Source organism: Melozone crissalis, unplaced genomic scaffold (assembly GCF_028551555.1).
Source record: "Melozone crissalis strain CALT ecotype California unplaced genomic scaffold, PUWL_Pcris_2 ptg000057l_1, whole genome shotgun sequence".
NCBI lineage: Eukaryota > Metazoa > Chordata > Aves > Passeriformes > Passerellidae > Melozone > Melozone crissalis.
The window spans coordinates 6,067,407-6,080,411 of NW_026535835.1; the positions used below are offsets into that span (position 1 = coordinate 6,067,407).

At 52.0% G+C, this 13,005-nt stretch overlaps 1 protein-coding gene across 1 annotated transcript in view; it reads right to left on the bottom strand.

Annotated features, from left to right (window-relative positions):
- Positions 1-12,688, bottom strand: part of DTX2 (deltex E3 ubiquitin ligase 2) — a 35,336-nt gene extending 22,648 nt beyond the window's left edge. The window contains exons 1-3 of the mRNA XM_054287246.1: positions 12,637-12,688; positions 7,358-7,747; positions 2,130-2,712 (exon numbers count right to left, since the gene is read on the bottom strand). Coding sequence (XP_054143221.1) covers positions 2,130-2,712; positions 7,358-7,670 — 896 coding nt within the window. The 5' untranslated portion in view covers positions 7,671-7,747; positions 12,637-12,688. The remainder of the gene's footprint in view (positions 1-2,129; positions 2,713-7,357; positions 7,748-12,636) is intronic.
- Between the last annotated feature and the right edge of the window lie 317 nt (positions 12,689-13,005).

A 13,005-nucleotide genomic window follows, 5' to 3' on the forward strand; every position in this document is an offset into this window, starting at 1 on the left:
TTCCCATCCCCCAGAAAGGCTGGCTTGGCTGGGGATGATTGCCAGGACACCAACACAACACAAACAGCTGAGCTGCAAAACAGGTTCAAACAGCCCAACCTCAGCCAGCCATGGGCACATCCTGGCCACCCCTCTCCTCCCAGTCAGCACAGCCTGGGCCAGGGGCTCAGTCAGGAACCTGTGGCAACCCCCTCCAAGCATTTCTGTCCCATCCTCCCTCCTTTCAGGACAGCCTGTCCCTCCACCAGGAGCACACAAAATACCCAGACCCTGATCACCTCCAGACAGCCTTGTGGGACAACTGCTGCAGCACTTGGCTCTTCCTTTTCAACCTCCCCACCCTGAGTCACTTTGCAAATCTTTTGGGAAGGGATGGGGGCTCCAGGCAGCCCAGTGGCCCCATGCACCCACCAGAAACTCCTGTGAGAGGGGGAATTTGGCAGCTTCTTCAGGAGACAGCCAGAGCCTTACTGGGGGCTGATTTTCAGCCCTACTTGAAGGTGACTGGAACTGAGAAGCACTGTGGATGCTTAAGGCAACACGAAAAATCACCAGGTGGAAAAAAAGCACCAAAAAAACACCGTGAGAAAGAAGAACAGGATGTCAGAAGTCATTTCACTTGGGTGACCCTGAAGCGGGAAAGTCCTGACACGACACTAAGAAAAACATCTCAAGATTCACAGTCTTGTTTAAAACACAAATGAGATGCAAAACAAACCTCAAACCCCTGTGCCTCATGCAATTAGCAGAATGTGCTTCTAAGATCTCTTATCTCTGTACTTGGACAGGTAAGTCAGCCCTGGCAGGTTCCCCTGCAGTTCCTCAGGGGTTCAACAGCTGGATTACGCCCAGTGAGGTGAGTGTAAGGCTCTGCCATTTCCAGCCATTCACAAACAGAGGGAGCAGCTCAGCCAGCCCTTGCTGGGTCACACTTGGTGCCAGCACTGCCACAGACAGGCCACACACACCTCTGCCAGCAAGGGCTGGAGCACAGGAAGAGTTAAAATCCTGAAAGTGGAATAACCAACTATGGCTGGCCCCAGCAGCCCATGCCATGGAGAGGAGCCGGGCTGTCAGACCACAAGCCTCTGCTTTTCACTGAGCTGGCAGCAACCAAAAGGCCTCAAGAGAAGTGAGGCTCTTCCTCCCCCACCAGTAAGGTGCAAACACAGCCCTCCTTTGGCTCTAGCTGACAGGAGCTGAAATCCTGGGCTGAGAGATGCACACTGGTTCCAGCCCTGTCAGAAAGAGCCATAGTGAAAATGGATCCAGTGGCACCTCTGCTCTTCATCACCACTTAGCCTGAAAAACAACTTGATTTTCACAGAGAGTTCATGAGGTCCCAGCCACATGCAAGGAGTTCTGTGGTCCCTCCTTGAAGAGGAAGAGCTTAGAATGCAGAGCAGTGTTCCACTTTACTGCCTAATTTGAATTAAATAGGTGTGTTTACAAGTCCCCTTTTGCTTCACTGAATTCCCCTCAATGTAGTTTTTTAACCTAACCCAAAATACCACTGCTCAGTATTAATTTTCTCAAGCCTTCAGAATCTCAACTTGAGTGAATTGCCCTGTGGTTCAGGGAGACTGGTAGACAGAGACTGTATCTCAAATGGAAAGAAAAGAGGTAGAAAGCAGAGGGGAAGTTTTTTCATCCACTGCACTGGATATACAGGCACAAACCTCTCTCTCCTAGGGACAAGACCCTTGTGGGAGGTCCTGTGGGATAGAGAGACTCCTGGATGCAGACCTGAACACAGCAGATCTGTTGGACACACACATGGTATTTAAAGGTGAATTAGGATCTGCTGGACACACACAGGGTATTTAAAGGTGAATTAGGATCTGCTGGACACACACATGGTATTTAAAGGTGAATTAGGATCTGCTGGACACACACACGGTATTTAAAGGTGAATTAGGATCTGCTGGACACACACATGGTATTTAAAGGTGAATTAGGATCTGCTGGACAGACACACACGGTATTTAAAGGTGAATTAGGATCTGTTGGACACACACATGGTATTTAAAGGTGAATTAGGATCTGTTGGACACACACATGGTATTTAAAAGTGAATTAGGATCTGCTGGACACACACATGGTATTTAAAGGTGAATTAGGATCTGTACCTGACTCCATTAGATGCTGCCAATGCTGCACTGAGGTTCCCAGTCTGAGCCAAAACCAAGGTGCTCTGTGCATTGAGTCTCGGTGTTGACCTCGCTCCAGTCAAAGCAGGTTTGTTATAGGGCACGAAGCCGACGTTGGAGGAACTTACAGATGCTGTCCTCCCGGGAACCTGATGAGCAGTGGCAGAGTTGGGGGAGTTTGTGGAGTGTCGGTAGCGCGTGGTGATGGGGCCAGTCCCGCTGTTTGGCCAGCACTGCTGGCAAGAACATCCCACGCCAGTGTGAAGGGGTGTGGTGGAGGTGGTCACCGGGTACGGGGCGTCCAAGCGCCTCTGAACGCTGCGGCGGAAGCGCGTGCTCTTGTTGGTCTGCACCTGAGCCACAAAGTCAACTTCATAGTTGTAGCCCAAGGGCCCCAGATCCACTCGCTGGTGGTTGGTGGCACGGGCCTGCTCCAGGAACACGCAGACGTTCATCTCGTACGGGGACCAGCCGCCCTCGTCGTTCTGCCACTCCCACACGACGCCCTGGCCAGCGGCAGAGTCCCCCGGGAAGACGTGCCTGCGGACAGCCCGCATGGTCCCTGTGGGGAGAGCAGGGGACAGTGAACACAGCTGTAGGGACATCTTTCATGAAATATCCTTTCCTCAGGAGTTTTCCTCCTGAGAAGCTCAGAGGCCTCAGGAGGAAAATGTAAACATTGATTATCTGCTGCTGTGGAATGCAACAGGTGGATCTTTGACTCGCCCATGTTAGTTGTTTCTAATTAATGGCCAATCACAGCTGGCTTGGACAGAGAACCCGAGCCACAAACCTTTGTTACCATTCCTTCTTTTTCTATTCTTAGCTGGCTTCTGAAGAAATCCTTTCTTCTATTCTTTTAGTATAGTTTTAATGTAATATATATCACAAAATAATAAATCAAGCCTTCTGAAACATGGAGTCAGATCCTCATCTCTTCCCTCAGCCTGAGACCCCTGTGAACACTGTCACACACAACAATTTAGCCAGCAGAGAAAAGGGGGGTGTTGTCCTGGGGATTTGTTTCTGCACAGATCCACACAGCCTTTCTCACTCTCCCTTCAAGAGGGGCACTAAAAGATCTTCTCTTCCCAACAGGGCTGGGTTTGCTCATGAAGCTCAGAAAAACGCAACATCTCTGAGATATCTGTCCTTCTGCCAAATCTGATTGTGGGCTGGCAGCAGGTTCAAAAGCTGCAAGGAGGAAGGGTGGGAAAGGAGGGAAGGAGAGAGGATGCAGACGCAGACACACCCAAGCACAAAGGCACAGTGATCACATATGCCTCCCTGACGTTAAAAGGAAAAAAAAAGGAAAAAGAAAAAAAAAAATCCGGCTGAGGCACAGATCTGGTTAAAAAAAAAACAACTCCCACAGCCTTGACAACAGAGTAACTATAGAGACAAGACACCATCGGGAAGTACTTTGTAGGAGCACTTAAGGGGCTGAACACCCACTTTGTTACACAAGGGTCGGGGAAATTTCAATCTTGGGAGAGTGGGGGAAGTCCCACAAGGGGCAAGGGCAAGGACTCTGGAGAAGGGCAAACTTCTGACTGCTGAGAGAGAGAGCAAGACCAGAGAGGGGAAGACAATGAAGTGACTTAAAACTGGAGAGAGCAGCTGTTCAGACAAAGGGAGAGAAATGGAAGGAGAAACTCTACTCTTGCAAGGCCGCTCGACAGCGACAGCTGGAGCTCGACCTCCCTGGAAGCCTGGCTTTCCAGGATGACTCCACTCCTGGGTACTTTATCCCTCACTTCAAAAAAGCAGCAGCCTAATGAGAGGGGAAGGAAGCCACCCAACAGGACAGAAGCTCTGTAACCTTTGAAAATGGGTTGTGCAGCAGGGTCAAAACTGCTCCTGCAGGAAAAACCTTCAGCAACATTCTGCACAGAGAAAGAGGAGCAGAAAAAGCTGTGGGGAAGGCAAGTCTGGGGATTTAGGAAGGTGAGGGTGAACAGGGGTGCAGCAAGTTGGAACAACACAGGAGGAGTTCAAAGAAGAGCACCAAGAGAAAAAAAAAATAAAGTAAAGCCTCTAAAGAGGTCATGAGAGTTCTGGCACTATGTTCCAGGACCCCAGGTGAAAACTGGCACGTTTACAAATACCCACACCTAAAGCCTGAGGAGAATTGCCCCAGGATATCACTGGATTGTCTGTGGGGCACAGACAATCCAGGCAGGCTTCATGCCCAACAAGCACATCCCAAAGAAGAGGGAGGACAGCCCACATGGGATTCCACAAGGCCAGAATCCAACTGCTGCTGTGTTTGGGCTCTGCCTGCTTGCATGCTGGCATGAGGATCATGCTGCTCTTATTGTACCCAAGAGCTGTGAAAACTGTAACTGTTCCCTTATCTCAGCACTGCTGGAGCTCCAGAGCTGACACAAAGGCTAAGGCCCTTTCCAAGGCAGAATGTGCCAGACCAAGGACTTGTATTTCTGCTCCAGAGCAGCACCAAGCACTCTGCTTGTTGCAGAGCAGGACTCTCCAGTGACACCAGCCAACAAACATCTCATCAGCACACTTAAAACACTACAGCAGCCTCCCCAACAGCTCAACCATGGAGCTCAAGATTCCTGTGGGACCAGACCTTCCTCTGGCTGAAACTATCAGGACCAACATGGCCTTCCCAGCCTGGCATTGATGTCTTAGTGGAAAAGCAGACTAAACAGCCAAAAGCAAACTCTAGCAATGACTTCTCCTATTCAGCAAGTCCTGCTAAGTTTCACAAACACAGCCAGCCTCAAAAGGTGGATAACTTCAGGAATGAATCCCTGAGCAGGAGGAGGGCTAGGAATGGGATGGGACTGGACTGGGAATGAGATGGTGAGACAGGCATTACATTTAGAAATGAGTGCAGGGAACCTGCTCCCAGAGAAAGGGGACTACTACAGGTAAGGCAAGGTGTCCAGTGGGACACATCTCAGGAGATTAGCAAGGCTTCCCCTGCTCCATTGGCAGCTCAGAAGCTAAAAGAGCACAAAGAGGACTGCAGGACTTGCAAGCAACTTGTGCTTTTAACACCCTCAAACAGCAGTAGAAAGAAGATTTTTAGGAGTCAACAACAAGAGCAAGGCAATGCGCTTGGAAAACATCTCCCTTCCCCCAGGCTGGCAGGGAAACTGGCATTCCTCTCCAGGGTGGGCAAACAGCTGTGGGGAGAGGACAACTCCTGCTGCTCCCCTGCACTCACTCCCAGCTAATCTGCCTTGAGCAGCAGCTGAAGCCCACAGCTAATCCTGCCCCAAGATCCCCCCGCACAGCTGTCACTCCCTGCTGCTGGGGACGCTGCTCCCGTTAACACTGGCTTCCTGTTATTCTCCCTGGCTTCCTTTGAAGAGCCTATTTATCTGTCTAATAGCTAATGAGCAGAATACAACAGCCTATTTTTTGCACTGTTTAAAGATTTTTCATGGGGATGTTTCCTGTAGAGATTCTTTTCTCCAGCACATGACAAAGTTCAGCTGGCGGCTCGCTCAGGAAGGTTCACGTTGAAGGCAGTCTTGCAGAGACAAAAAGCTTTGCTCAGAACTGGGCCATGGCAAGGGGATGTGAGAGCTTTTCCAACAGTCACGTTGCAGAGCACACAGGTATTTGTGGAGAGAGTTCACAGCACTGATCGGCATCCCTTGGGATCAATGGGAAACACTGCAGGAGAGCTGTGGAGCAGAATCAGCCTTTTTGTTATTAACTTAAACTCAGATCTAGCGGAAAGATGAGATCATATCAGCCAACAGCATTTCCAGAATTGAACTGGACTGTCCTCCAGAGAAGAACAGCTCCAAACCACCCTAAAATGGACAATATTCAGCGACTGTTTTGAGATCTTTGAGGACCTAAAGAGATCTTTGAGGACCTAAAGAGATACAAACCCTCTAAGGACAGACAGCTGTACTTGTGGAAAAGAATGTCCCATTCACACTGGGACACATTTCACCCACCCCACAGGCTCTCTGCTCACCTTCACCAGACAGCTTAGGGCTGCTGCCCACAGGCTGGAGCACTGGCTGGAAGGGCCAGAGGCTGGAAGGCTCCTTCACAAGTTTGGCATGAAAAAACCAGGAGAGAAACAGCTGCTGGTGCCAGCTCTGGTGGTCCACACTGTACCACCACAGCCTCAGCTGGCCTTCCAGGTGTTTGAACAGGCCAAGCTGAGCACACCTCCATCCAGCTTAGAAAGCTCCTCATCTCACCCAGGACATCACTAGATAAACTCAGCCTAAGGTCACCAAGTCAGAATAAAAACACGGATGCAGCTGTGATGATCACTGACATTTGCTCCAACCACTTCCCTTTCCTGCTGGAACTGGCTGATCATGCAGTTAATTCAAAATATTGCTCATTTACTGTTTCAACTGGCAAGAAACCAGCACATGCCCCTCTACAAGCTTGGCATGATGCTCAACTGCGTCTTGGAGTGATGGGAGAGACATTGACAAAGGGGAAACTGATGGATGAAAAGCTTTCCAAAGCAGCCATTCATCAGGGGTGTATAATTTGGGATCTCCCTGGATTTTCCAGGGATGAAATGCATACATTCCATCCTTGCCCTTTTTCTAAGCTCCAGCTGCTCAGCACATCTGCAGTAAAAAAGGGCAGGAGTCATCTCTGCAAATTCTGAGCTGCTACTCCCAGTGACCCCAGGAGATGGGAGAATGAAAATCAGGTCTCAATTCTGCTCTTGAGCCCACCCTGCCCTTTCTCCCTGGGAGGAAGCGAGCCAGGCTCACCCAGCACAAGTGGAGGGAAGATTCTGCTGCAGCGTTTTGGTGTCGTGCCGGGGCTGCAGGCACTCACAAGCAGCTTGAGCAGGGCTGCATGCCAAGGCAAAGCAGCTGGCACTCCAACTCCAGAGGGAGCAAGGGATTCAAGCAGGAGGGTTGGAATCGTAAAAAGGCCTTTTTTACACAAGTGATCTTGAATGGATTGGGGGGGGAGGGAAGTTTCCAGCTCTGAGAGCTCTGGCTCACAGGCTGGGAGCTCCAGGGGTCCCCTGATGATGCTCCTGAAGAGATCATGGCTGTCTGCCTGCACCCAGCTCCAGAGATTTTTCCACACAGCATTAGGAGAGCAGCAGATGCTGCTCAGATGCTCACAGAGCTGCCCAGCACGGTAACAAACAGCTTTGCAGGGCTCTCATACACAGCACAAGGCCCTGCTTGTCCCCAAGCACACCAGCAGAACGGGTGGGGAATCCCCCTTACCTGTATCCTGCCGGAACTGCGTCAGGCTTGGAATGTCGATGACATAGGGAGCCAAGGCGGGATCGGCGTGTCCCAAAGGAATGCTGCTGACCAGCCCCGACCCCGAGCGCCGGCCCTTCTGCTGCGAGGCCTGGATAACCTGCTCAATGTAGCTGCAGACATTGCCTCGGTACGGCCTCCACCTGCCGAACTCATCCTGCCATTCCCACACCGCCACCGCCGTGGAGCCGCTGCCGTGCCCCGGGGCAGAAGCGGGCGGGCCCGAGGGCGCGGCTGGGCCCGAGCCGCCTCCCGCTCCCTGAGCTGCGGCCATGCTCCTCCCTGAGCTCCGGGCACCACGCGGCTCCGAGGGGCAGCACAGCTGGCCTTACACCATCCTCTCCTGGGGACCTGCGGCAAGAAACACAGAGAGCACAGGGGGCTGAGAATGATGTCCCAAATCACCCCACATCCACATCATACAAGCCATCTGAGCTGGCCTCACACCATTTTCTCCTGGGGACCTGCAGCAAGAAACACAGAGCACGGGGAGCTGAGGACAATGTCCCAAATCACCCCACCCCACATCATACAAGCCATCTGAGAGGGAAACAAGCTCTGACTTTCACAGAGAATGTTCACTATGGATTTAGGAGACTCCAGAGAAGCAGACTGGCCTCAAAACCCTGTGGCTGAGGGTAAGTGAGGTACCACCACTCACTCCCCGCCAGTGCTGGCAACTTGTGCTAATTGAGGGCAAACACTGTTCAGGGAGACTGTTTCCTATGGTTTGTGGCACCAAACACCACCTGAGCCACCAGAGATCTGTCCCAAACCATCCCTGTGTCAGGCAGACCTGCAAGCCCTGGCATGAGCTCAGACACTCACTTGCCAAGGCAAGCTGCCATTCTGCCCCTTCCCCATGCTCAGCACTGCTCCTGGCAGCATCACACTGACCACCCCAATGTGAGCTGCCAAATGCTGGCCCAACACTCATTCACAGAAATGACAGAGTTACACAAATGGTTCCCAAACCATTCATACTGATCTGAGCTCCAGGGCTACACCATCAGCTCCATTCAGGCTTCTGATCACTTAGTTTTGGCCCAGGATCACTCCTGTGACTCCTGTGCAGCGTTACACATGCAAACAGAGCCAGAAAACAACTCTTAATGCACAGTTTGCAAATCACGGTACAAACTCTTCTTTAGTTCAGTGTGATCCCAGCAAAAAACAGATGGGAAGGAGTGCAAGAGAGCCAGGAGGAACACAGGGCACAATCAACTGCCTGTGCTGAGGGCACTGATTTAGGAGGTCCTCAAGATCAAAGCACACCTATTTGCAGCTTCTCAGTTGAAAAACAAGGAACGTCTTGAAACGAGGGACAATCAGCATTAGAGACTCAAGCCCTTAAGAGATGATTTGGAGAAGAACAGAGAAAGGGTAGGAGCCCAAAGACCAGACAAAGACACAAAGGACAGTGAATAAATTCCAACAAGAAGAGATCACCACTCTCGGCCCCCAAGGGATGTAAAAAGAACAGATCCAAAGGCATCACACGATCACCAGAGGTCTGATATTTTACATTCCTTATCTGTTGTGTCATTCCAAGGAATCCTGTCCAAACTATCTGCACACACATCTGTCCAAATGCTGGACAACCACTTGGAGATCCCCACGTTGGTGCTCGTGCGTAGGTGGATTCGGCTGTGAATGAGTGAAACTCATTTTGTTTTGAAATAAATTCTCCTTCTCCCTTGTGAGGCCTCGCGTCATTGATTGCTCGCTTAACTCCCAGCAGCCAGCAGGGAGCCGTGAGCTTCCTCCCCATCCAATGCAGAAGTTCAGGTCTCCCAAGAGGCAGAGCAGCAGTGGGTGGCTTCCACTGGAGGATGCCATCTGCACACAGAATGACATCCCTGCCGGATGGGGGAAGAGCCCACGCTCCGTGGAGCATTCCATCCGTCATGCCCGTGTGGCTTGATAGCTTAAAAAAAGACAGAGGAGAGTGAGCACAGAACAGACACACCCACACGTCTGCATTCGTAAGAGGAAGGCAACAGTTTCCTCAGGAATTCAGTGTAAATTCGTTTGTGAGCTGCTCTGAGATTTTTATACAACACCCTCAGCTCAACTGATCTTGGTGACAAACCAAGATCACCAAGATCCTACCCCGGTGTCTGCTATTAATCTTTTCCTAGGAATCCATTTCAAGGACAGTTATTTCACTGCTCAAAACAGCAAATTAAGACTTAAGGTATCAAATCCAACACCTGCTCTGCCACTTCTTTTATTCACCCATGCCACAATACAACTGCCCAAAAGTTATATAAAATAAAGAGTCAGTAGTTTGGAGTCAGTAGTTACAGAAAAAAAAAAACCCCAAAAACCAAAACAAAACCAAACAAAAAACCCCCACAAAACAAACATATAGAAGCACTTTATGGCAGGTTTCACACCAACACTTTTCCAGCTCAAGGACCATCAGCATTGTCCATGCTCAACTCAGAGCAAAAGCCAGCCTGTGGCATTTTGTCCCACCCACCTGCACAAGGTGCTCTGAACCCCAAATACAGAACCAACACCAAAGTTGTTACCAAACATTCAGCAGCAGCCACACGCAGAGCAGAGAGGAGGGAGGCTGTGAGGAGGCACCCAGCGTTTCCTTTTCCTTCCTTTCTGAAACAGCAGCAGGAAACGCAATCAAGCAGACACCACAGCAGAGAAGCCACCTCCTTCCCGTGCCACCTCACACTCAGGGGTGACAGCTGGGTGACACCAGCCTGTCCCTCAGCCCCGGGTGGCAGCGATGCTGTGAGTCCTGGAGCACACGTGGAGGTGCTGCACGCGAGTGTCGCGTGCTCCAGCATCCACTTCCCCATCAGAGTGGGAAAATATTTCCTGTGCTGGGACTGCTGCTCCAAAGGAGGAGCAAGGGGAGCATTTCAGCCTCCTGCCAGCTCGTGCTAAAGCTGCTGGAGCCAGCAGCTGCTTGCACGGATTGGGAAGCGAGGAATGCGGGAGAGCATCAGTAAGCCAGAATCACACAAGTCCTGCAGTAATGGCAAATAACAAAGAAAAGGCCTAAAGTTGCAGCTCCTGATTTCTCTTTGAGAGTTCAGCAGCACAAAAATAGTAAAAGTTGAGAAATTCAATACTGGAGCTGCTTGTACAGTGCTCAGCACTACACCACAGCAGAAAGGGTTTGGGGAAGAGTGGGACGTGGTTTGGGATGTGTTACACATCCCAGCTCACATCTTTACTCATGGACTAGAACTCTTCACCTCAAGCTTTAAAAATACCTTGAAAAGCTGAAATTCACATCAACCCTAAAAGCTCTTATTCACCAAACAGTCGTGGCTCCAGTCAGAAATCCTCTGGGCCACCCTTCCTCCAGTGAAAACAAAACCTTGGCTAATTCAAGTGCAGACTTAAATATTCCAGCCAGATGCCCTTCACCCTGAAGGTATTTGGTAACACTGGCTCAGAGTCTGAGCATGGATTTGTTTGGTTGGAACTTTACTCCCAGCACAACCTCTGAAACATTTGTCCACATGGCTTTAATTGGGGACTTGGACAGGAAAAAAACTGAGTGAATTTCAGATGTGTTTTCCAGCAGCTTCACTCCCTGCTCCTCCAACTCCAGCAAATGGTGGTGAGAAAGCTGGAGAATGGAAATTGAAACCTTTGAAAGCTGTGTTTAATTCTCTGCTCTACTTCCAGAAAGCAGAATTCTCTTTCACTTTAAATGCAGGATCTTAAAATTCATGGGTCTGAGATGATTTCTAAAAATGCCAACTCCTTTTGTTAAGTTTCTGAACTTGAATTGCCAGTGCTGATAAAAGTTATCACGAAATGCAAGCTTGTACCTGGAAAAGAAAAGGAGCCTCGGGAGCTCTTGAGCTGGGCTGAATTAAAAATAAAAACCACCAGATTGGTAAAATAAGAGACTTTTCAGCAGGTTGTTCAGAAAAGAGAGCGCCCAGGAGGGATCGTTAAGCATCACGACACCACTTTGAGAGACAGGACTGGGAGGGCACCAAAGATCCCATGGGAAGAGATTACCCAGGGATTAGGGGAGCACATAAAGCACCGGGAGCCCACAGGGCTGCAGTAAAACGTGGCCCTGTGCAGGGGGCACGACTGGAGCAGCATTACAGGTGCCCTGTGCCCTGCCCCGACCCCAAACCAGGGCCCCACACCAGCTGAGCCGCGCTTTGGGCACAGCAAAACCCGATGCAACAGGGCTGGAAGCTGTTGCCAGGTAATTCACACCCAAACACACCGTCCCTTACACAAGCACCCAGCGCCGATCAGCACCAGCCAAAGAGAAAGAACAGAGAAAGGGATCGGCAGCAGGGAAGGGTCACAGTAATAACCCCAAGCACGCAGATCCATCCCAGTCCCTGCCCTAAGCTGATCCTCAAGGCACAAGGTGCCTGGCTTGACAGCCAAAACAACACAAGAAATAACCCGGCTGCTCCAAATCTGGACTGCTTCCATTCAAAACAAGCTTTTAAGCAAGTTCCCCTCGGAGGGGGAAAACAGAGGCGGAACAAAGCGTTTGCCTGACAGTTCAGCCGAGGGCTGGTTTCGGGCACGGGTTAAATTGAGAAACTGAGGCAGCGAGAGGAGGGCAGGTACAGCCAGACACAGATCCCACCTGGCCACGGGATCTCACCACACTTTGCGCCCAACCCGACAGCTCCTGGGTCCTTCTGGGCATGCAGGGGGGTTGTTATTTACGGGGAGATCGCTGATTTGTGAACCTGCACCGTCTGGAGGGCTCCTCCAGCTCCCCAACGCCTTCGGCTCGTGGCAGGAGCTCCTGGAGCTCCGGAAGGGCCAAGCCGGGTCCCGCCTGAGGAGCCCATGGGGGTCACCCGCCCTCAGGGAGCTCCCCCGGCCCTGGGCAGCGCCGCCACCACCGCAGCCGCTGCCGGCTCCCACCGCCCCCGGTACCACAGACACCCCCGGGCTGTCCGGGCGACACCGACCGCTCCGGAAGCTGCGGCGGGGCGGGGGCCTGGTGCGAGGGGAACGGCGCCCGTTCCCGCGGGCCCACGGGACCCCAGGCAGGCCGGGCCCGGAGCGGCCGCAACCGCCCCGGCGGTCCCTCGCGAACGGCCCGGGCTGCGCGGCACAGGGAACGGGGTGCCGGGGGTGCCCGCCCGCGGGTGCCCGCCCCGCGAAGCACAGCCCAGCCCAACCCGACCCAGCCCAGCTCCCCGTCCCGGCGCCGCCGCTGTCCCGCTGTGCCCCGGTCCCGTCACCGCTCAGCCGCGTTCCCGGCCCCTCACCCCGAGCAGGGCCCGGCGCCGCCGCTCCCGGCCCGCGGTCACGGAACCTCCGCGCGTGCGCACGAGAGACCGCCGGGGGCCAGCTGAGGGGGCGGGGCCCAGGGGGCGGGGCCACGCGGGGAGGGAGGGACGTGATTGGTGGAGGCGTGAGGAAGAGGAACGGCGAGCGTGAGGCGGGGTGGGAGCGAGAGTGGTAATGAGTGTGATAATGAATGTGGTAATGAATATGGTAATGATATGGTAATAAATATGGTAGTGAGTGTGCTAGACCGGGTGTAGTGGAGTGATAATAAGTGTGATAATGAATATGGTAAAGAGTGTGCGTGTGCTGAACCGAGTGTGGTAATGAGTGTGATAATGAATATGGTA